Source organism: Typopeltis vanoorti, chromosome 20 (genome assembly GCF_054136105.1).
Source record: "Typopeltis vanoorti isolate ZY-2024b chromosome 20, IOZ_Tvanoo_1.0, whole genome shotgun sequence".
Taxonomy (NCBI): Eukaryota; Metazoa; Arthropoda; class Arachnida; order Uropygi; family Thelyphonidae; genus Typopeltis; species Typopeltis vanoorti.
The window spans coordinates 68,563,525-68,590,058 of NC_143568.1; the positions used below are offsets into that span (position 1 = coordinate 68,563,525).

Consider the following 26,534-nt stretch of genomic DNA (forward strand, 5'->3'; position numbering starts at 1 on the left):
TTATTAAAAAAGTATTTACGTACCTGTCAGCATGCTCGTAATGCATATAAACCCATGGTTGACACCAGAAAGGGAAGTTAGCTATATAATTTGCTTTCACCGTTACATGTAGGCACTACCAAGCTTGAGCTATGGTGTTTTTAAAGCTTTTTGGTGTATTTAAAGCTTTCTTTAAATTTCATTTAAAGAAAGCTTTAAAAAAATCCTAATTTACAAGAAAGAGTGAAAATGGAAATTTCTACATTTCTGCACTTAAAATTCATTTATTTATAATATCAGAACTGAGAAAGTAAAATAAAATCAACTTACTTTTAATCTTTTTACTTTGTATTTCATCACTCTTCAAACTTCTTTTTGATGATGGTGTAATTACAAGATGAGCATTTTTATGGTCTAGATTATGTGATCGTTGACACCTGTTATCCTGAGAAGATACTGACAGTGCACCGCTTTTGGTTAATGGTAAATTGAGCTTAGTTAACTGGACTGAACAATGACTAGTTTGTTCATGTATACCCTCTGCAATTCTATGAACAATAGTATGATTATTCCTTTTGCACAGAGGATCTGCACTTTTTGCATCTTTAGGCAGTGTGTTACATGGCAACTGAATGTTAGAAATAACCCCTTGATGACCATCATTAGACATTCCTACGCCTTTTACAGAAAGTGAACTATGAAGAAGAGCTGAGGAGAAGAAAGTTTTATTCATGGGACTATTAAGTGGAGATGCCAGGTAATGATCTGACACAGGACTTCTACCAGGACTAATAGGTGAATAAGCTCCTGATGGAAGGGTACTAGACACTTCAGGATTTGAAAGTTCCGTTTCATTGGAATTCTTCTCATCACATTTCTTATCTTCAATCCAATTCTGACCAGTATCCAGACTCTTTGAGAGATCAACATCAGTACATATTTCTTGTTTAATCTCAGTGAGATTAACAACAGGCTGATTAGCCGCAGTTTGTGAAACAGCCAGCAGTCCTACAGGTTTAGAATAAGAACTATGCAATAAAACAGAATTTGGTTTATTGAAGTGGCTCTCAGAAAAATTATTAAAAATACAACTGTTGGGTAAAGCAGGAACTGCACTCGGTGACGTACTACTACTTGTAACATTTAAATTAATTTTTCCTTTAGACTCAGCACAGTCATTATCATGACTTGCACAAACAGGGGTTTTCATATCCTCATCACAAAACACAGGTTTCTCCATTTTTGGCAGTGAAGGATCTCTCAGTGCATTGGCAATTATTGTCTTAATTCTATCTTCAAAGTTAGGAATAATGAGACTTTCATGAATGGTTGGTTCCTTTGGTTTCTTAAATTTCAATTTTGTATCTTTGGTAGGTATATTATTTATGGGGGGAGCATCTGAATGTTTCTGAATTCTGAAGGCTTCTGAATTGTTAAGTGAATGCTTTTCCAAAATAGACTTCTCTAAATTTTTCACTTCTGATTCCAGTTTGCATATTTTATTATGAAGCAATTTCTTCTGCATCAGGGTAGAAGATATTTCTTTTAGAATTAACTCAGGTGTGAGGCAATTTGGATCAGTATACTAAAAATAAAAATAACAATATTAACATTTTAAGATACTAAATGATAACAAATCACATATTCATATTAGAATATATTTTAAAATGAACTAAATATTTTAACTTAAGCATTATATTACTGTAATAAAGTAAGTAACCTATTATCCTTCTTCCTATTACCCAAATGGTCCAGATATCAGATGCTTTGGTTGAATGTACTTAGTCTTATGAGAGAACAGAATTGCTACTGGCAGATTATGGATGTTAAAGTTGGAAACTTGATCTACATATATTAAAAATATTTCTCACTTACCAGATACTGAATTATTAGATTAAGATCTGGTCAAGTTGCTATTAGATAATTCAATGCATCTGAAAATCCAAATCTAATTACATTCCCATTCAAACAATGGCTTCGATATATTTTTTAATTTGTCATCATCATCATAAGAAATAATATTGTGAACTTTCATGTAGTACCATCATAATATCCTATTACCAATTTTTCTGCAAAAGTAGTCTGGTATTGATCAGACATTTAATTTGAATAACATTTAATCATCGATATGATTAAATGTTATTCAAATATGAAATCTCATAAAATTCCTGAAATGTACTCTTTAGAAGGGGGGGGAGAGGGTACAGGATACAAATTTACATCATTACTAACTTCTTATTGACAATTTTCCTCCAAATTAACATATTATCTTATCAAGACATCAATATTATCAGATCTTATATTTCTGTCTTCTAAAGCATTTTTTACTGTATCAATCCACCTAGATGTTGGTCTTCTCGAGGAAGACCATGATCTAGGTGATCATCCTCGAAAAAAAAAAAAAAAAAAAAAAAAAAAAACATTTGTTTTGCTAACCTTTCCTCTCCCATTCTGTTTAAGTGGGTACATCACCTGGGATTAGCTCTGATAACACATTGCTGAATGCTAATAATGTCAAATTCTTTCTTATATCCTCATTTTTAATATGATACTAACACTGATGTCATCTGTTCACTCCTCTAATCTTTCTCAGAATTCTTATATCTGTGGTCTCCAGTCTTTGATGAAGTATTTTATTTGTAACCCAGCTCTCAGATCCATAGCTTAAAATTAGTTTGAGCACTGACCTGTACAGCTAGTTTAGTGTCTTGACTAATTTCTTTCTTATTCCATATAAATTTATTCAGTTGATTTTCTATCATACCAGTATTTTATTTCTTCTTGTGTAGAGGCTTAAGTGCTGTGAGGACATTATGTTGGAGGTTTAATGGACTTTTTACAGCACTCACAAAATCACAGTATTACTAATCTCTATTGTCTATATCCATATTTAATTTGCCATCTAAACTAAAAATTGTGCCTAAATTAGCTGAAATGTTTCACTTGTCCTCTAGGTTTTCCTTCCAAATGAGTTGATGTTTTCAATGTTTCAATTAACTATTTAATTTTATAAATTAAAGATGCCAAGAAATTATATGCTTGGATTCATCCTTTATCCAAGTGTAAGAAAACAAAGTTTGTATGTGAAAGTAACTTCACAACTGGGCTACTTGTATATAGAGGCTAATGACTTTGCATCAAATGCCTTAGTAGGGAAGGGCCATTATCCAGACTGGTTTCAACCTATATTGAAATCTCATCAGTGGAAGCCAGACCCAGAAGTGATACCACAGTTGAAGTAATGCATAATTCATTTGGATTAATTGCATATGGAAATAGGACTTATGCATTACTTCAACCTTGGTATCACTTCTGGGTCTGGTGGCTCCACTGATGAGGGCGTGTTTTATCATGGTGAAAAACAACACCCTTTCAACTGACCAGAGAACACCTCTTTTCTTTCAGTTTTTCATTCAATTGATTGAGTTGTTCATAGTATACTTCAGCTGTGATTGTTTGGTTTTGTGGCAAGAGTTCAAATTGTATAATACCAACTATATCCCACAAAATGCTTAACAAACCTTCTGAGAGTGAAGGTCTTGTTTTGGTCGAGGTTTAGCCTATTCCCCCCCCCCCCCCCGAATGAACCCACTGCCTTTGGTGCTTAACATTCTTGTAAAGTATCCAGTTTTCACCACCGGTGACCGAACCTCTTGAGAATGAAGAGCAGTGCAAATGTTGATGCGCTCTCTTCGATTATTGTTCATCAGTTCATGAAGAGCCCACTTGCTGAGCTTAGACACTATTCCAAGTTCTTGCGAATGGCGATGGATGGTCGATGAATTAAAACTTTTGATAAATCTTCAACAGTTGTAATTAGCATTTCTTGAATAGCGGCTTCCAGCATATCATTATTGAGAGAGAGATGGGCGCCCATCTCTCTCAAAATAATGATATGCTGGAAGCCGCTAGCATATCATTATTGAGAGAGAGATGGGCGCCCAGAGCGAGGGAAGACTTTCAAGCTAAAGTCCCCTTAGCAAAATTTTTGGAATCATCGCTGACACTTTCACACATTCAAAACATTATTGCCATACACTTCTTGTACATTTTTTTACAGCATTAGCAGCATTGTTGCCTTTTTTTGAACTCATGAAGCATGATGTATCTCATGTGCTCTAGAGTGACCACCATAGTAATAAAGGATTATTTAAACAATAAGAATGAGACTGACTCAGCTTAGCAATACTTATAAGGCTTTAAAAATTAATGTTCAGACAAGCTGAGACTACAAGTACAGTATAAAAAATGATATTACATTTTGGGAAGACCTGATATCATTTGTTATATGAATGCTACTATGTATATTTCCCTATTCACAGCCAAATAAACTATGATGTATGTATATATGAAATATATAGATGCAAGAAAATTATTACTAAAAAAAAAAAAAAACTGCATGTTAAGTTTTGATCAAATTAAACATAACAATGAATGGCAAATTTATTTAAACACATTAATTATATGAAATTTAAATCTGCATCTCAAATTAACACATGTAATATATAATAAGTTGTGCTTCCACAAGTATGTGGAAGACTTATCAGCATTTTACAGAAGCAAATCAATTTTGGTTTGTAAAATGTAATTTGTGAAGCTAAATGAAAGAACTGAATGTTTAATTATGTAAATTTTAATTCTCAAAAATCTAAATTTTATACAATGAATGAATGAATCTTAAGTGGTTCACTTCTAATTTGACAATGAACATTCCGTTCAGCTTATGCCAAAATTCCCTATATTTCATACATGAGTAGAAACTGTGAAGTAGAGGTCTGTGTAGGTGGGATTTCTATAAACTAAGAAAGAAAAGGTGCCACTGGGAGAATGAGATTAGGATATCTAGAAAAGACAGGCTATTATTATTTTCTTTTTCTGTAATGAACTGGATTCTGGGGTGCTGACTATTGAGGTGGAGGAAGGAGTCAAATTTTATTTTTTATTTTTTTGACCTCCCATTCATGAAAGGAGGCATCTAGATTTTTTTGACTGCAAATTTTCCCTCATATTTATAATATATCAAGGAACTGCAATGTTTAGTAAACTAAGTAAAAAAGAATGTGGGTGTGCAAAAATTACTGATTGCTGTAAGCTCGAAACTGCCAAGCTAAAAGTAATATAGATTTTAAAACATATGAAATTAATATTAAACACAATCAGACTTTTCAGGAAATTTACGAATATAATATAAAACTATCTTTAAAACAATTTTTCTTCCTTCCCTTCCATAAACCACTCAAGCGCAATGGCTGCTGCTGATTTGCACACATCACTAAAAGTTTGTCATCAGTTCTGTTTCATAAAGACACTAAGTAATTCTTGTAGACTGATCAAATTAAACATACTGGAATATTATTAAAAGAAACTTTAAAGTTTCTTTTAATAATATTCCAGTATGCTAGTAAATTCCTTAAATAATTTACTAGTCATGTGTTACCAACGTATAAGCCTGTCTACAAGAATTACCATCATCCACAGAGATTCAATTGCACGCAAGGCCCGCCAATACGGCAAACTAAAGCTGAAGACTTCGAGACAACTAAATTGTTTGACCTTTTTAAATCGCTGCCGGGATAATGAGGTAATCCCGAATTGTAAAATTCAAGCACCATTACTCTTCACAGAAGGCTCTCTGCATTTATAACCGTGCCAGCTTCAATACGAGAACAAATCACCGCTACGCGTGTTCTCCTTGCCGACGTAAACAAAGCTATTCAGGTGCTAGAGGAGGAGCTTTCCGGCACGCTAAGCCACAACCTTTGGACGATTTTCTACAATGTCTCATGTGCTTCGACAGCAAAAGAATTTGAAAAGATACGAAGTCGGCACATCAAGAAATTTGAAAACCTGAAAAAGGACTCTACCTCCGAATCTCAACCCTGTAATCAACCTTTCGCCCACCACTTTGAAGCCTGAGGCACTCAATGCACTGGCATGTGGCCACAATTTCGCCATATCTTCAAAGAAAATACCGACTGAAGAAATAATGATTCAGATAGAACGTGGCATCCGTAACTTTCCAAATCATATCGGCAACAACGTCAAACTGGATGTAGCCAGTGTTTCTCACCAAAGCAAGACCACCAAAAACCAACCTATCCAAAGGAGAATATAAAGCTCTAATAGAAATGAAGAAAAACAAAAAAAATAGTAATCACCAAAGCGGATAAAGGAAATGCCACTGTGGTTCTCAACCAAACCAGGTAAGCTTAATGCTTTATTGTTAGATCGGGCTACCTACCTCCCTATTGAGTATAATTCCACCAACTCCCAAATTAGAACACTCCAAAGGCTCCTTAAGAAGGTCACTTCTTGACCTATGGAAGTTACCAACAAACTAAAACCTTTTAACTCTAAACCATATGGACTTCCAAAATACATACACAAAATGTGCCATTACATCCCATAGTGGATGGCATCGATTCCCCCACATACAAATTAGCCAAAGCGCTCACACACTATACTGGCAACACACCATCACACATAAAAAACTCAGCCTACTTCAAAGCCAGTATAAAAAACCTCTCACTCCAACATACTGACTTAATGGTCAGTTTTGAGGTCTCCTCCCGATTCACAAATGTTCCACTCAAGGAAGCCTTAGAGCTCATCCAAGCCAAATTTCCTCCCGATATCTCAGTCCTATTTCAGTTCACAATGAACTCAGGCTATTTTGTTTGGCAAGGAAAATTCTACAAACAGATAGAGGGGATAGCCATGGGCTCACCACTTTCCCCACCCCTGGCCAACTTCTTTATGGAGACTTTTGAAGAGAAAGCCTTAAACTCAGCTCCACAAAAACCCACTATTTGGCTTCGCTATGTTGATGATGTGATTGCTATTTGGCCACATGACTCAGAGACATTCCACTTCTTAGCACACTTAAACAACCAACACCCCAGAATCCAGTTCACCTTGGAAAAAGAAGATAACAACAGTCTCCCTTTCCTAGACGCTCTAATCACTCGCCAGCCTGATGGATCCTTGGTTTTCTCTGTTTACAGAAAACCCACCCATACAGGCAGATACATTCACCAGCACCCCCCCCCCCCTCACAAAAATATGGGATTATAAAAACACTATATAACAGGGCAAAATTAATCTGTTAGATGACAATACCCTAACCACTGAACTAAACCACACCCTTAATACTTTCTTAGCCAATGGCCACAACCCCCAAAAAATATTAAAACCAGTTAACCACAACTCCCCCCCCCCCCACTTCATAACAAAGATTACACTAAATCCATCACCATTCCCTATATCCGGGGCACCTCTGAAAAGTTATCCAAAATCTTAAAAAAAATACGACCCGACTTCCTGTTACAAACCATATAAAAAATTAACATCCCTTATCCGCTCCACCTCCCCTAGACCTACCTGGTGTATACCAGGTCCCTTGCAGTTATAAACTATCCTACTTTGGCCAAACAGGCAGGACAGCAAATGTCACGATTTCAGAACACAAAGACTACATCCGGTTTCACCAGTACAGCCACTCTGGTCTGGCAGACCATGCTCTGGATACCTGCCACAGAATACGTTGGAAGAAAGCCACGTTAATACACCGCAGCAAATTTAAATATGAAAGAATGTTCATGGAATTAGCCTCAGCTCTAAAAAAACTTTCTAAACCTCAACAAATTTGAGTGCATGAGAATGCCCCAAATTTGGGGAGCCTGCATTGTGAGAACTTCAGCTCAACAGCCAAGACAACCCAATATAGCCTGCTAAGGGCACCTTTAGGACTCTAGGAACAACAGTAGTTTTCTCTCTTCTACCTCATTTGTTTTTTGTAGTGCCTGCATGCACGTGTCATAGTTATGTTCCCATGAAGATGGCAATGTGACATTGCCGAAATATAGGAAGTATTCATTAAAGTTTCTTTTAATAATATTTCAGTATACGTTGTAAATTCCTTAAACAATTTACTAGTAAAGACACTAAGGACTTGCATTAAGCATAATGGAACATCAAATAATAAAGCTATGTGACCAGAAAAAAACATGCCCCATATGTTTCTCATATGAATTTTGAGTATGAGTATTATACAACACTTATCAACCCAGCAGAAAAACCTAGATCAGATACAGAGTGTAATTTGGTTTGAATTATAGATGAAGCAGCTAAAGCTATGAGGACAGCATATTATATTTGTTAATTCTTTTGGCTGGTTTGCAGGATGTACCCCCCCATCTCCATGTAAGACTGGCTAACTCACTTTTAAATGAAAAATTCCTTAAAGATTCCTCACATTCTAGTGGATAATAAAATCCATTTTTCAATTTGTGCATTAAACACACGCAAACCACACAATGGCACACTTATGAAAATCATGGCTTCTGCTACTGAATTAGCTTCCAGTATCTCCAAAGCTTCCTACAATGATGAAACATCAGTAATGTTATAATTCCAGTGGAAACAACTATGCATGATGTATGGCAATCACACTTCCAATGATGAACACTTGAATACTCTGAATGTTTCAAGAAATCAGCCGCTCTCATTATCATTATATAAGTAACTTGTCACGAATTAATAAATGTATGAAGCGGTATCTATTTTAGGCTTGAGAGTCTAATTACAAATGGAATTAGGAAGCAAGATATCCATATTCAAACTTGAGGAAGAGAAATTTTCAAAGAAAATTAGCAATAAAATGAATACAAATACAGAAAATAACATTTTAGAATAATTACTTAGTGTTATGTTACAAAATATACACATATCAATTAAACATATGGAGATAATATACTTTCAACTAATATTTCAAGTTTTACATATGTTCAATTTTCTACTAGAAAAAGTTTGCTTGCAATTTTTTTTTTTAAACGATAAGACAGAGTTGGATTGGATTTAGAATTGTAGCCAAAACAACTAAAGCTACGAGGTTAACTTGTTTGCTAAGGGATGTTCTTTAAACAAATTTCTCAATATATTCTCATAGTCCTAACAAAATTCTTAGGACAATCCCATTTTGTGAGAACTGCAGCTCAAAAAAAAGCTTATACAAAAACCAACGCAAAAAAAAATTGCAAAAATGCTCAACATGCAAAATAAAATTCCAAAAAAAAACAAACAAACAAAAAAAAATAAAATAAAATAAAAATGCACAAACATTAATGATGTGCATCACCACTTGTAGGCATGGCATGTAAATCTAATTGTTATTCCTATGTTCAGCACAAAATACCTTCGTGTTTTGTGCTGAACATAGATAATTTTTTCTTTCCCTTGATCCTTATTGATTGAATAAATCATGTTATACTTATTATTTAGAGATCTTTTGTTAGCCTTCTTCTCTACTTAGCAATACAATTATTTCAACATATATCTTAGTTTCTTTTCTAGCTCCATCTCTTTGCAAGTGATCTTTCACACATCTATTTTGTTGAAGTTTTTTTTCCCGTAATTGCTTTTTCAATGACCGACCTGGTTCCACATGAAAGCAGAAAGAATGGACCATCCATAACTGGACAATACCCAGGTGGCACAACTTATTATGTTGTACCATTATAATGTATAAGTAGTTTCAGCAAGTGGTTACCCACTAACAAGGAAAGGTGCACCACAGGAAGATGATATTTGGACTTTGGGTCAGAAATCAGTTTTCTTCATTTCTTATCGTTCTATGAGGATGTCAATATTCAACCTGTTAAGTAAGCCTAAAGCTTTCATTTATCTAGTAATCAGTTCTGTAAGTAATGAATTATTTATATGATTCATTCATAGTATAAATACTTTGAATTCCTTAGATATTAATGACAGAGCTTAAACTATACTTTAAATTTAAGTTCAGTCTTACATTTTTTACCTTAAAGGTTATTAATTTTTGTACCTACCATTAACATTTGTACTTGTTTAGGACCAAAATGAAATAACTGCAGCCATGATGTTAGCATATCCTAAATTATAACTGAATATACCATCCAACTGACCAAATGCTGGCAAGAGGCAAGTGTATCTACTTGGCAAGCTATGCTTGCCAAGTAGTCACTTTGATTATTATACAAGTGGTTTGAAAATATTTCAAATGTTTGGTCTCTATAGAAAAGATTCTGGATTATCGAATACATAGACAATCCACTGCCCTGATGTACCATAGGTTAACAACATTCCACAGGTAGGACTGAACAAAGCCAATTATTTTTGCAGGAGGAAAAAATTACCATTTTAGTATGAGACCAGATAATCTGTCTTCATCCTAGAAGCCCATCTAGGATGTGCAGAACATTTTTAAAAGTAAAATGCTTTTAAAAATGTTCTGCACATCCTAGATGGGCTTCAAACAAGCTCTTTCTATTCAGTAAAAGAACTTTCTTTGTAGACAGCATATACTGACTTCGTCTGCTCACCCACGTTTTACTCATTATGGGATTGTAACTCGAAAATTCTCTTCAACATGTGTATTTGGTATACATAACAAGTTTACATAATCAATGTATCATATACAGCATTAAGCAAAACTATATTTATATTTGTTGATTTTTTTTTTTTTTTTTTTTTACCACAAGGGAGAGAAAAAAAACTTACTTTGTTTATCAAGTCCAATGGTGATGAAGTTTCTAAACTGAGTTTTCCCAGATGTGCTTTTAACAACATAGTGTTATCAGCATTGAGGACCTTAATCTGGTTTTCTAACTGAGAAGCTCGAAACGATAGCCTTGCTTTTCGTTCCTGAAAATCAATAGATTAACAACACTTACTAAATAGTGAATAATAGTGTAACTAAAAATCAAAAATTTCAATAGCTTGAAGAATAAAATAATTATACCTGGAATGGATAAAAAAATCTTTTGTCCTCTATAGAATCAAAACTTTTATGAGAAAGTCAACCAGACAAGTAAACTTTTCTTTATAGAAATGGATTATAAAATGTTATATTCACATATAGCTGTTTCCCTTATGGGGAAGGCAGCTTTCAAGTTTGAATATTTTTCATGAAAAGTAATTCGCAGGTGCTAAACTTCTCTTATAAACTTACTTTACCACATTGTAATCCAAATATCACATGAACAGGAATTCATTACTATAACAGTATGCTTGAAGGTCATTAATGGGCTGGAGATGAACTATATATCTCGAAAGAGGGATTGACCTGCAACCAAGTTAGCCCAACTCTCCCATAGTAGCATTAGTTTCTACAAACAGGGCTCTAGTGAGGAGAGTATTGCTACTTCGCAATATCTTCCCTAGTTGGAGGAAATGCCAATTAGACCTGTAGGTCGTAGGTGACTCACCTTTTCACAGAGTGAAAAGTCACCACTCTGCTTATCGAAAACATGAAATGGTACTGCATTTTTTGTCTTTATAGAGTAGGATGTCTTGTTTTCTGGTTGCCCTTCTTCACACATGCAGTGCAGGTGATGAAGGCCTTGTTGAGCATGCTCACTATAACTAACTAGGGAACCAGCACCTCCTCTTATTAAAGGGTATGCCAGTAAAATGGTTTATAGACTGGCTGCTAGACAGTGCACAGAACTGAACCTGATGGTGCCATAACAGGAGGCTTTCTGACTAGCTAGCAAATAATCCTCCCGCTGCTGAAATTCACTCTGCCAGGTCATGACTGGAGGAAATCCAAGTATAGCAGCATACATGGAATACTTAAGGCTATGTAGAGATCAGAGCACACACACATAATCCCTGCATGATACATCCTTTATCCCTACTGTATGCTTCTGCTCCATGTGTTTCCAACAATGAATGATTACATAACAAATAAGTGAGAACTGCAGCTCAAAAAAAAAAGCTTACACAAAAACCAACAAAAAAATTTCAAAAATGCTCAACATGCAAAATAAAATTCAAAAACCAATAAAAATGCACAAACATTAATTATGTGCACCACCACTTCTAGGCATGGCATGTAAATCTAATTGTTATTCCTCACCAAACAACTAACATAATATACTACAGTTCACTTCACATTTCCTTACAACATCATGCATAATGCTTCTGTATGAAAGGAAGAAAACATGTGCTTTTGTCAGGTGTGACATTTCATTCTAAACATCTAAGAATCTCCTCTATATGATCTGCACTATTAAGATGTCCCATGGCAGTAGAACAATGCCAAATGGGATGACCTTAGAGATTTACATGGCTCTTATTATGTTTTCGCTCTTTCTCCTGATCTGAACACTTGCTCCATCCAAATAACTATTTCTGAAATAATTCTTGCTGGAATAAGGATGTACATTTCTCGCTCCACTCTCTAAAACCTATCCAAGCTCTGATTCTCCAGCAAGTGTGTCAAAGAAGAAGCAGTTGAAGATAAAAATTCAGCATACTGTTAATGGCTCAAGCCAAAAACTTAGCTTCTTACTTGGTTTATACTTGAGCTGAAAAAGAACTACAACATCCAATGCAGACTAAGGGCCAAAAAAAACTTCCCTCTTGTTCAAATGACAGCCTGGTAAGTTTTTTTTTTTTTTTTTGATACTAATGGATTTTAACAATCAGGCTATCTTAGACATGCTAGTGCAGGGTAAGGAGGAACTGGCAAAAATATTATCTTTTTATTTCATCATCTTTAATTACATTTAAGGCTACATTTTTTAAGGTTGTGACAATCCCTAATTTTTGCTGGGGTAGTGAAACAACCTTACATATAAGTATTTACCTGTGTAGTTTGATTTTCTATAGATTTCTATAATCTTCCAGCATGGTTTTGTTGACTAGGTCTAGGAATGGTAATTTATAATCTTTTTCTATTTCCAGCATGAACTTGATTAGGTTTATGCTGGAAATGGAAACCATTCCTAGAGCTAATTAACAGAAACCATGCTAGAACACCAAAGTTGGAAGTCTATAGAAAACAAACCTACATGCAAGGCTGTTTCATCATCCCCAACAAAAATGAGGTGTCATTAATAGAGCCTTAAATGCAATTAAGGATGATGAAATAAAAAGACAAGAACTTCCAATTCTATTTTGCAGTTCCTCCAAAATGGTTACTAAAGGAAGGTATTAGAAAAATTATCAATTAGACAAAACATACTGTACAAGTCAATTAATTATGGAGGCACTACTCCTTACCTTACACTGGCAACATGGCTAGGTAAGTTTATAATATTCCATTTTATAAACACCACAGAGTACAAGATCCCTTGTTCCTGTGGAAAAATGTATGCAAGTCAAACTGGGAGAAGTTTTGAAATGCATAAAAAGAGTCTAGTTGCACACATTGTTCTTGCAGAATACTACAATGAAGAATGACTATCTGCCTCCTTGCCTTACTTAGAGGAAAAGACTTTCACATGAATGTTCAAAGTCTTCTGAGATAATTCACCCACATGGCACATTAAACAGAAAACACAGGATTATGTTTCATGACATTTGGAAGTTTAATTCATCTAACATTCAAAACCCTTGTTATGCCAGCAATCACCATATGTTTTAAACAACAATACATATTGTGCATGATGTGCATAATTAACTGACTTACCGTTGACTATCTTTCAATTTGTAAAATAACATCTGTTCAGAAGTATTCAGATCATCTGTACATTTCTTCTTGTAAATCTTCCTGAAGATGACTGAAGAATTATTTAGTTTCTAAAAATCTATGAGTTTGACCACTTGAATTATTTATGTAGTTGATAAAAAGAAAAGTAGTCAAATAAACTTAATTACATATTACTATCATCATATCTTGTACACCACTTGCAGAGCGGTTAGAGTATCTACTCTCTAACCAGTGGGTCCCAGGTTCACATCCCACTGTGGATATGGATGTTTGTGAATGTCTTTAGGTGAGAAATAAATGTCATCATCATCTGGTGTGAGATCACTGCCCCACTTATCGAAGGCCTGAAGTGGTTTGAAAAAGTTTCATATTTAGTCTCTAGAGCAGGATTTCTGGATATGGTAAAAAAAATAATAATAAATAAATAAATAATATCAGAAATATATATATAAATATAAAATCAACAAATATTTTAAAAAATCCTTACCCCCCCCCCCCCCACCACCACAGCATGAATGTATTAGAGGTTCACAAACAAATCTTTTGTTGATGGGGTTTTTTTTTTTACTCAGAGTAAAAAATTTTTTATTTAAATTTAAATCATTTTTTTTATAATGTAGCCCATATAGATTATAAAAAAAAAAAAAAGATTGGAAATCACCTTATATCTTAGTTTACATCAAACCGTATCCTTGTACATCCTTTAATTCAAAGTTCAACTTTCACTGTACTTCAAACTTTTTTTTTTATTTTTTTATTTTTTTTTTTTACTATAATGCTAAATTACCTTTTCTTCAGAAATCTGCTGTTGCAACTCATTTTGGAAATAGGAGGTCTTCATAAAACTGAGGAATTGTAGCATCTGCTCTTTATATGTATCCAATAATGTCTGCAAAGCTGGTGGCACCTCTGTCAAAGGCTGCAAAACTGGAGGTGGTGGCGGCGGTGGCAGCGGCAGTGGAGGAGCTTCTTCTGCACTTCCAAGTTTCTGATCAATACATCCAGGTGCAGGTTCAGATCTAGTAAGTGCTGAAGTGTAAAAACAAAAGTAAATGCTTTTTCGTGTAATACCTTTTGAAGTCAGATTTCAAAGAAACATTCTCATAAAAAAATATGCATTGAAGAGCTCATATACTGATCTCAGTTTTTGAAATATCAGTTATCAACAATTAACTTGCACATGCAGTTATGTAAGTAAACATAACTGCATGTGCAAGAAAATGTACTGTTACAATCCAGTCCAGATCAAACACAAAGTAAAATAACAACAATATATCATAAAAATAACTAATAGTAGTTATTTATTAACTCCCTTTTCTGGGAGACTAGTATTCAGCAGTCTAACAATACAGATTTGGTCTACTGTGGAATGTTTCACTAGTTTTGCCAAAATTGAACACTTTAGTTTCACTAGATGTTGTGCTTAGTATAGATGAAGTGGAAAGAAAGTAATGTTTCTACAAGATATATAGTCATTACACTCCTGGATTTTCAAAATTCTGCAGAGTGGCCTCACTTGACAAGGTAAGAATGCTCAAGCAAATGAGAGCCTTGGTATGCTCTTAGTGAAGGCAACTTCTTGTTTGAGAGGAAAAGATATAGATTATTTTTGCACTGGTTTGAAGGAAGACTGCAGGCCATACATTTACAAAATTTGCTCAATACGTTCTGAAGTCCCTTTATGATAAAATATAGTAATTGTAATTTCTGAGGTGGTATAGATTAAGTATATGAATCTAGTATATGATCTATATTTCATGCACTGCAGCCCTGTATCCATTCCTTTCCACCGTATATTTTTATAAAAAATAATTCTTCCTAGAGAATGGTATTTAAATAAATTATGTATGTTCAAATTATACACACAATTTCTCTCCGGAAAGTACATAATTCTGCTTCATCATTAGGCCAAATAACAAACGCATCAGTGTTTTCTATCTTGCCTTGCAATGAAGCCATACTCAAGGTTTAAATCTTAAAAATCCTTTTAAAGATTTTCAAACTGCACCATAACAGTGCAGTGGAAAGATGGTAAGACTACCCATTGATGCTTCAACTTGCTTGTAAATTTTATCTCCAAATAAAGTAACCACAATTAGTTTTGAAAGGAAACAAACTATATCCTAAAGGGTGTCCTGATGATAGGATAAATGTAGGCTATCATATATGTTTGTAAAGAATACGAAAATGTAAAAATCTCACATAAGTGTTTTGTTTGTTATGTTCTTTTTATGTTATATGTTTGGTGAGAATTTTATTTAATGAGAAATACATTTTGTTATACTGTAAATATATGTCCAGCATTATTGCAGCTGCCATGTGGTTAAACGGTGGCAAAAAAAATTAACTAGTTATAAGTAAGTAAACTTGCTACTTATAGCATTGTAATTCTTAAGATACAACATAGAAATGTTGATGTATATTATAAATTCTGTTGTTTACTGTAATGTTTGTATATCACTGTTACTGTGATGTAAGTGCTGTAATAGTCAGTCTGGTTGGTCGAGTGGTTAGCATATCCGCTCTCCAGGCTGTGGGTTCGAATTCCGCCATGGGCATGGATGTTTGTGATTGTCTGTGAAAATACTAGTGGTGGTTGATGCTGTTCACTGCAGTTGGTGAATTGAGTGGTGGAGACAGAGTTGTAGAGTAGGTGCCCTCCCTTGATGAGTATTTGGACTCCATGGAGGTGTCACTTAATAGTAATAATAATAATAACAGCAGCAGATGTGAGTGACATGGAGTTCTGCTTTGGATCTCGGAAACAGACATATGCATTGGTTAATTTTTTTTTGTATAAGAGCTGTCATTTGGTAACAGGAAGGCTGGAAAGTAAAGAAGAGGAAAGCAGGAGAAGTTTAAATAAACTACAGAGTTAAATTCAAAAATGTTGGAGAAGTTTTATATGCATTCAGAATTACTTTCTAAGGATAAGGGTACTGTATAGCTAATTTATGCTGAATTAAAGGCAAGTGATATATATTTCTAGGAGTAATCTAGAATCTGTAGTGAAAGTTCTACAATTGGAATTGCATGTAGAACTGCTCAAGTAATATATTCCTGTTGTTTGTGAGACCTTTCCTTCATGCCTATTTTGGATAACTGAAAGATAGACATATTAAACAAAACTTCTATATGGCCACGTGAGATTATATATGTTTACCTAAGTGCTATTTTCAGTTTGTTTTTGTAGAAATATCTTGTTTTGTCTCTAAATATGAAATAGAATACAAGAGAGAATTATTGAGCTTATTTATGTTAAAAAATGGTTATTTAATTATTTCTCATAGTTAACATCTGTTGTAAATATATGTTTAAAGTAAATATTTTGAAATTTCATATAATTGAGCTTCATTATTTAGAACACAATATAGTATTAATCCTGAAGTTAATGCACTATCACAGATATTAATCTGGAATATTCTAACCATCAAAAAATAATAATAAATAAATAAAAATTAGTTAAATACATTGTTATTTTACTCCATGATGTCTTTAAATATAAGTTGGACGTAAATGGGAATAACATAAGTTAAGCAGAACAAGCTCACACACTTATTAAAGTATAGCAATCTCATGCTTTAATGTTAATAAAATGGTGGAGAATGTGAAGAATAAATATTAACAAAAAGATACCACCAATTTCATGTCGATTATTAATACCATCACTATAAAAGATGTTTTCATTGTTCTCCAAATTCTGATTACCGCTCTGACTTTTTTCATATTGGATGCTTGATTATCAATAGTTTAAATACTCAAACAGCAAAGTTTAGGTTGTCTTTCTACGCTATTCACAATTCAGATGCTTTCTGTTCTCTAATCTCACCTGCCAAGCTGAAAGCGATTAGATAGTTTCTGTCAACAATCTTTCACAAATTGTCTATCTGCCCACTAGAATACAGAGTGATAATCCTCTCAGGTCTCCCAACACCCTTGGTCTCTTCTTAATCAGAAGAGACCAAGGGTGTTGGGAGACCTGAAACCAAATTTATCAACTCTTCTCTTGGTAACTAAGACAAAAACTTCATTCAAAATTCCTTCACTATTAATCTTACTCTCAGTGACAATAGTGCCAAACCAGATGACTGTCTTCAACTTCCATACCTTCTTGCCTTGGTTGCTGACTGCTGTTTTTTTGCTCTTCTAACCCCAACGCCTGTTTCAACCGAATAACTGAAGTAATTCTTACTGTGAGCCACCTTCCCCTATTTCATCCAAAACCTCACACTACTATCCAACAGGTCAGCCAAGTTGTTCTCCACAACAGGTCAGCCAAGGTGGTCCAAGAAAAGAATTCAACATATTGCAAGTGGCACTAAACAAAAACTCCAGGAACCTATTCAGCACACAACTAAAAGAACTGAACATCAACTGATCCAAGTTAGAGTTTGTTGTTGCTGAGTGCAGAAAACTTGCTGTGTGTTCAAATGGCACACAAGCTTTCTGATCACTTAGCATAAATAGATACCTACCCCAAAAGAAACATTTTAGCAGGACCTGCCCATCATGTCCCCCCTCTAGTCTCTCATCAGAAAGACATTAAAACAATCCTAAATAGCTTTGATACCAATAAATTTTCTGGTCCTGAGGATATTCCACCAACTGAGATTAAAATGTGCTTCTGAATTAGCACCCATCCCTGCCTTTACAATATTTCATACTCATCTGGCATCTATCCCACAACATGGAAACAAGTTTATTCAACCCACCCCCAAAGGAAGGAAAGAGATAACATCAAGTAATCAAAACTCTTGCCCCACTGAATGCAAATCAATCACATTGGTTCTATCAAAATTAATTGAAAAAGTTATCAAGTCAAGTCCTTCACTATCTGGAAGTCTGCCAGTTAATCAGTGACCAACAATAGAGATCCTGCCAATCTCAATTCCCAGCAAATTTCACCCACATCTATGAATAGAAACTATGGAAAGGTTTGGTAAACCCATATGGTCCTGCCAGACATTTCTAGGGTATGATGAAGTCTAGCACAAAGGCCCACTTGTCAAATTACTAACAGTCCAGTGCATCCTTTGCAACTAGATAACAAATGACCAGGCAGGAAATTAGTAATGTGTCGCAGTGGATGGCTTTCTTTTAGATTTCCACCCCAATGTTTGAGCACCTCAGAGTTTGTACATTTGCCCATGCTTTTTCCTTTATACTTAAATGGCCTTTATCACTAACCTCAAATCCTGCAATGACAGGAATTTTTATTTATTTATTTATTTTTTTTTTTTTCATTTCACAAATTTCAGTAATCACATATTCCAAGATCCTCCACAACCAGAACCTTAAACACTGATCTCCATGTCATATTTCAGTGCCACTAAAACACAATCCTGCCTTATTTTATTTCATGCAATAAAAGTCTACACTTCACTTTCTCTCAGCATCGATCATACTGAGATCTCTGCATAAGATCAGATCTCTCTTCTTAGACTGACTTATGTCACTAGCCTCTCCTAGTATAAGCATTAATCCATCTCCAAAAAACTAGTTGTGCTTTTCCACTCAAAACATTAACTTCTTGATTATACACTTCCTATTACTATATAAATCCCAAATCTATACTACTTTAGAATACTGTTCTTACATATCAGATGGACAGCAAAAATCTTTCTAAAAAATGTTTGATCATATCCAGAAGAGAACAATCTAGTTAATGGATGGCACACCTCTCTCTCTCTTTCATAGATATTTGTTTCCACGTTATGTTGAACTTGCTGCCATCGTTTCTCCACATTCTCCCACATCCGCACATCAAAGTCTTCTTTTTATTCCGTCTACTCCTAAGCTTTGGAACAGTCTTTCCCATATAGTTCCCCATAAGGATGATAACCCTCCAACTGTTCAAAAAACATATAAACATGTTCCTTTTTTTTTTTTTTTTAATTTACCACTTGCCCATGCATGGTGCTGATGCACTATAGCTTTTGCAACCCTTTTGTATATGGATTTGATATTAAACAAATAAATCCACTATAGCAGCTATCTCACTTGTCTCAATGAATATGTAATAGTGAGAGATAGCTAACTGCATTAAAAATATTCATTTAATGAATGTAGAGTAAATATTTTTCATACAGCAAATTTTTACTGTAAATACAAGCCAATTAGGAAATCAGAATATTTAGAGAAATTTTGGAATTCTCTACCTTCAACCATTATTGTTGTGAAATGGGTTATCAATTTATCTACTTAAAATGATAAAGAGAATATTATCTAGGACCACAAGAAAAGAAGAGAAGAAAAGAAAACTAGGTGCTAATTTCCGGATTTGCCAACTCAACATTGAAGGAATCAGCTTTGCTAAAAGTCAATATCTCTCAAAAATCCTTCGAGAAAATGATATAGACATAGCTGTCATTCAAGAGACGTACACATCTAATGAGCAACAATTGAAATCTAGAGGAAAAATTGCAGGGTATGATATACTGGAGCTACATTGATGTGTAGCTCATCACTGAGCTCATGGCTGTGCAACTTATGTACGCAATAATATAGAGAATGCCCACTTAATATCGACAAATATTAATCAGAATATACACACTAGCATAGACAAAATTGAAGATCTCACAGTGATTAACATCTATAAGCCTCCCCTGGTAGAATGGCCACCTGAAGTAATTCCCATATTTCCACAAGAGATTTTAACAGCCATCACACCATGTGGAATTACAATAATAATGATGAAAATGATGAAGCATTAACAAACTGGGCTGAGCAAAACAATCTTAGCTTAATATCTGATGCAAAGAACAAAGGAGCCTTTAAGGCTGCAGCATGGAAAAAGGAATACAACCCAGACCTCTGCTTTGTTATCCAAAATTTGCAAAATCAACCGATAAACACAACAAGATAAGTCCTTGAAGATTTTCCACACAGCCAACATCGTCCAGTATTGGTAGAAGTAGTAATACAAATACCAATAATACAGTCTATTCCACGATCAAGATGGAATTTTAGAAAAGCGAACTGGCAGGATTTTTCACAAGAACTGGATAAAATAGTAAGATGAATACCTCCTGTGAGTGAAAATTACAACAGATTTATTGCAGCAGTCATATCAACAGCGAAGAAGTATATTCCAAGGGGTTACCGAAAGGAATACATACCTGGCTGGAATAAAGACTGCGAAGAGCTATACCAAGTCTACTTAGAACCTGGTGACTGTGACATAGCTGACGAATTACTCCAGAAGCTTGATAATGAGTGCAGAGAAAAATGGATAAAAACTACAGAGGACTTAGACTTTAAAAAATCAAGTAGAAAAGCATGGAGCCTATTAAAGAAGTTAGGTGGAAGTAACCCAATCACTGGTAAAGATCCTTTGGTGACTCCAGATCAAATTGCCTGTTGAATAACCTAGCTGTCTAGAGCCCCTCGAGATCATCAACACACATGAGAAGTTAAACACTCAAAAACTTACAACAAAGTGCAGATGGCAATTCCCAATTTTCAAGAGAATTTACCACAGATGAAATAACTGAGGCCTTGAAGGAGGTGAAAACTGGCAAAGCATCAGGCTTTGATGGTGTTCACCCTGAATTCTTGGTAAGCTGTGGAAAAAACACTTGTCAATGGCTATCAAGATTCTTTTCTCACATTTTAAGGACTGGAAACCTTTCAATAGCCTTTGAGAGAACCAAAATAATAGCCATATTAAAACCCAACAAGCCTCAAAATCATGTAGAGAGCAATTGCACTCCTCAGTTGCTGTTTCATAAGCTCCTCAAGAGACTCCTTAACAGAATTGGGCCAAAAATATCTGAAGTTATCCCTGTTGAGCAAACAGGCTTTAGGACTCAACGTAGTTGTATGGACCAAGTACTAAGCCTTACTACCCACATCGAAGCAGGCTTCCAGAGATGTTTGAAAACCTCTGTTGTGTTTGTTGACCTTACTGCCGCATACATGGTATGGAAAGAGGAGATACTATAGAAGCCGATACAAGTCATACCATGCCAATCCATCATGAGACTTATTGGTAACATGCTTTCTGACAGGTTCTTTCATGTGGTACTGGGAAACAAAATGAGCAAACTGAGAAAGCTAAACAATGGGCTCTCACAGGGCTCAGTATTAGCACCAATTTTATTCAACTTATATACATCTGATCTACCGACAACTAGGTAAAAAAATTTGCTTATGCTGATGACATAGCCCTCGCCATCCAACACAAGAGCACTGAAGTAACAGAAGATATTCTCACAAATGACCTTAGAACCATTGGGGGAATACTTTCATAAATGGAGACTAACACCAAACCTCAATAAGACTGAGGTTAGCTCTTTTCACCTAAACACCAAATTGGCAAATAGGAAACTTCAGGTCAGATTTAACAACACAATGCTGCAGCACCAAGATTTCCCTAAATATCTGGGTTACCCTGGACAGAACACTATCTTTCAAAAGACATCTGGAGAATCTCTCACTTTAAAGATCAGAACCCGTAATAACATCATACAAAAACTGTGTGGTTCTATATGGGGTTCTTCTGCTATTATTGCTATTATTATTATTATTATTATTATTCCGGACAACTCCAAGGAGTCGACAGACTCATCGAGGGAAGCCCTAACATCATGTCAAGAACAACTATTCAACATTCACACAGTATCTATCATACCTCACCTTGAACTCATTCACAGTTGTAGCACCCACAACAGACTCTGGCAGCTTATTCCACTCATTCCCCACTCTCCAAGTAAAAACCTAGCTCTAACACCCCTGTTAACCACATTCTTGCCCAGCTTCCATGTATGGCCCCTAGTCCTCCCACCACCAGTCCTATTCTCAAAAATATCTTCTGGATTAATCTTATAGAAACCCTTCAGTAATTTGAATGTCTCAATCATATCACCCCTTTTCCTCCTATCGACTATTTTTCGCAACCCACAAATCTTCAACCTGTTCTCATAAGGTTCATTCCACAGACCTGCTATCATCTTGGTCACTCGTCTCTGGATCCTCTCCACCTCCTTCCCATCAAGAAGAAACCCTGGTGCCCATATCTGGGCACAGTAGTCTAGATGGGGGTCTTATCAAGGCTTGATACAGAGGAACAATAACTTGTTTGTCTCTGCTTGTTAAAGTATTTTTCAGAAGCCAAGTGATTTGATTAGCTGATTTAGCCACTTTTGCAATGTGCCCCCTAAATTTCAATTCCCTATCCACCAACACTCCCAAATCCCTGGCCTCATCAATCTCCTGGAGTAAGGTTCCACCAACGTGATATACTGCTGCTGCTATTCTTTTCACCCCAAAATGCATAACCTTACACTTTGCCACATTAAATTGACATCCATTTTCCTTAGCCCAGTCCTCCAAACTATCCAAATCATCCTGTGCACTCACAATTGCTCTACCCAACTTTGCATCATCAGCAAACAAGTGAACACTTCCTCTCAGATCCTTTCCTATATCATTGATGAACAAATTGAAAAGTAGTGGTCCAAGAACAGAGCAATGCGGCACACCAATAGTCACAAACCTCTTTTGGACTCAACTCCTGAATAAACCACTTTCTGGTATCTCTCCTTCAACCACCCTCCTATCCATCTCACCAACCCTATATCCATCCAAATTTGCTCCAGTTTACTGATTAGAATTCCATGTGGTATCCTGTCAAAGGCCTTTGCAAGGTCCAGTAGAATCACTGTAAACCCATTACCCTTATCAAGCTCAGCCGTCACTGTGTTATAAAATGTGAGCAAGTTACTGAGGCATGATCTACCCTTCACAAAACCATGCTGTCCTGTATACAGTATCCCATTTCCATCTATCCAATCCTGTATTCTTTTCTTGACTAATTTCTCCAAGACTTGACAACGATTCCTGATATGCTAATCGGTCGGTAATTTACAACAGCAGTCTTGGAACTTCCTTTATGCAGTGGAACTATTTTCCCCTCTTTCCACCCCCTCGGGACTAACCCAGACCCGAGACTCAAATTAAACAAAATGGTCAAGGGTACTGACAATTCTTTAGCCGCTTCAAGTATGACACAAGCTGGTATACCATCCAATCCAACAGATGTACTGACATTGAGGTTATGCAAGACTACTCACCTCCACTTCATTCACCACAATTCCCGTATAATCTATTGGTTCATTTATTTCTGCAATGTCACCACCAGGATGATATATTCTTGCAAAGTGCTCACTCAGTAACTCAACTATATCAACTGATTCAGTTACCTCCCTACCATCGGCATTCTTTAAAATCATTCTGCCATATACATTTTTTCTTTTACTTGCAACATATTGAAAAAACTGTTCAGGATTCTCTTTAGCCTGCATGGCCAATGTTCTTTTATAATCCTTTTATTGCTTTTCTTACCACACTCGTTACCCTTCTGGCCTGCGCTTTATATCGTTCATGTTCATGTTTCTTAGTTCACCTTTCGTAACTAAGAAAGGTTACTGTTCACCTTTCTCCTTAAATTCCCTCCATAGTTGTTTCTTTTTTTTTTTTTTGCAGCTCAAGCTTAATGGTATTATTCATCCATATAACCCCTACTTGATTTATTATTCGGACTCTAGGTATACAGTCAGCCATTGCTTCATGCAAACACTTCTTAACTGTCTCCCATCACCAATTGGTGGCAATGTGGCAATATTTGTTACAGCCAAATCCTCAGATGCAATTACTAGATCAAGCACTCTCTGACCCCCCTAGTGTTTTCCATTACATGCTGTCGCAGATAGTTATCCCTTAATAACAGCATAAAATCCAATCCTTCCTCCCGTGTGTCCTCTCCTCACTCCAATCAATGCGACCATAGTTGAAATCTCCCATAATAATTATCCTCCTTCCACTCATTTCTTCTATTTGCTTGTCTCCACCATCTTTTCCATCACTTGGGCTATAGCAGCACCCATTTGTATATTTTGTTCTGCTAGCCACAATCTCACACCAAATGGCCTCAAATATGCTCTTTTCTCTATCCTGCAATTCAACTTCTATTCTCCTTGGCTGTAGCTCATCAGCTATCAACAATACTCCTCCCCCTTTATTCTCCCTGTCATTCCTGAACACACTATACCCATCACATTCAATCCCACTAGCTATATCCATTACACTGCGATACTCCACGTTGGCCTTAGTCTACTCTGCGGCAGAATATTGTTCACCAGTATGGCTAAACAGTCCTCATATCAAGAAAATCGACACACAAATAAATGCAGCAATGAGGACAATAACAGGTTGTGTCAAATCCACCCCCTCTACAGGCTTCCAACTTTGAGCAATATTGCACCGCCAAACTTACGCAGACAAAATGCTCTAGTAAAAGAATACAAAAAAATAAACAGCAATCCCCTGTTGCCGATACATGAAGACCTCCCATATATAAACATGAATCGCCTTAAATCCCGACAGTCTCCACTAATACTGGATGAAGAACTAGTCAATAGCAATTTCAATGTTAATTTAAAATGGCTAGAAACTTGGAAAGAAAAATTGCCACCAGACTTAAACAAGTATATCCTTCCCAACCAAAACCCGAAAGCGATTCATGTTTATATATGGGAGGTCTTCATGTATCGGCAACAGGGGATTGCTGTTTATTTTTTTGTATTCTTTTACTAGAGCATTTTGTCTGCGTAAGTTTGGCGGTGCAATATTGCTCAAAGTTGGAAGCCTGTAGAGGGGGTGGATTTGACACAACCTGTTATTGTCCTCATTGCTGCATTTATTTGTGTGTCGATTTTCTTGATATGAGGACTGTTTAGCCATACTGGTGAACAATATTCTGCCGCAGAGTAGACTAAGGCCAACGTGGAGTATCGCAGTGTAATGGATATAGCTAGTGGGATTGAATGTGATGGGTATAGTGTGTTCAGGAATGACAGGGAGAATAAAGGGGGAGGAGTATTGTTGATAGCTGATGAGCTACAGCCAAGGAGAATAGAAGTTGAATTGCAGGATAGAGAAAAGAGCATATTTGAGGCCATTTGGTGTGAGATTGTGGCTAGCAGAACAAAATATACAATTGGGTGCTGCTATAGCCCCCAATACTCACAGGACATGGTATCTGTGCAGACAGCTTATACAAGTGGGGAAGATCACCTACACCCCAATGTGACTGTGGGGCCATAAATCAAACCATTCAGCATATTGTGGAGAACTGCAGCATAAGAGCCTACCCTGGTGGCCTGAGAGACTTTTTTGAGGCAGATCCTTCAGCTCTTGATTGGCTACCTGAACTAGACTTAATTTTTTTTTACCTGATATTTGTATATGTGCATTACTTGTTTCATTTTTATTGTCTGCACAAATATGTATTTATATATTCTGATGTCATGTGTCTTTATTATGCCATATGCTAAATAAATAATTAAATAAATCTAAGTCATGGATTTGCTGTCATGCCAAAAAATGCCTAATTTTTAGTTGATGGTTAGTGTAGATAAAGGAATTAGAGAACTGCATACTAATGAAGTTAACCAAATACATTTTGAACAATCATTGGTTTGTTATCCCACACTCTAATAAGAGTAATGCTATTGTACTAACAACCAATTTGAATTATGAATATCTTAAGCAGATATTTAGAACTTATGACAAGACTAGCATTGCTTCTTTCAAAAACTAAACATTCATCAGCAAACAGCTACAAATTCTTTGCCAAAAAGTAGTAATCCAAAAAGAACTTTTCATTACTTAAACAAGAATCCGGAACTACACTAAAAACACAAAAGAACGAGAAAGCACATGGATTCGATGGTGACAGCATAGAATTATTTTGTCTGTTGTCTCTCGGGCAACTCTGTATCTCATTTTCAACCTCCTGATCATTAGCAAAATATTTGCTGCCAAGGTGCTGTTCCAGCAGGCAACAGGTAGAAGTGTTTTGAGTGAGGCTGGGCCCATACAATGGATGTTGAAGTAGTTCCCAGTGAAGTACTTGAATTCTCTCTAACATTCCTATAACTGTATGAGGTCTTGTATTGTTATGCAGGAGCAACAATCTTGTCAGCAGGTCTCGTTGTCTTTTAGCAAATTGCATCCTGAAGCTTCAATAAAATTTCACAGCACAATGTGGCATTCACATTTTCACCATGTTTCTGGAAAGGAA

At 35.7% G+C, this 26,534-nt stretch overlaps 1 protein-coding gene across 2 annotated transcripts in view; it reads right to left on the reverse strand.

Moving 5' to 3' along the window:
• Window positions 1-26,534, reverse strand: part of gpp (DOT1 like histone lysine methyltransferase grappa) — a 282,498-nt gene that overhangs the window by 24,207 nt on the left and 231,757 nt on the right. For both annotated transcript variants that reach the window (XM_090409770.1, XM_090409771.1), the window contains 3 exons: window positions 14,238-14,479; window positions 10,513-10,656; window positions 310-1,564 (listed from right to left, as the gene is read on the reverse strand). In XM_090409770.1, the coding sequence (XP_090265896.1) occupies window positions 310-1,564; window positions 10,513-10,656; window positions 14,238-14,479 (1,641 nt within the window). The remainder of the gene's footprint in view (window positions 1-309; window positions 1,565-10,512; window positions 10,657-14,237; window positions 14,480-26,534) is intronic.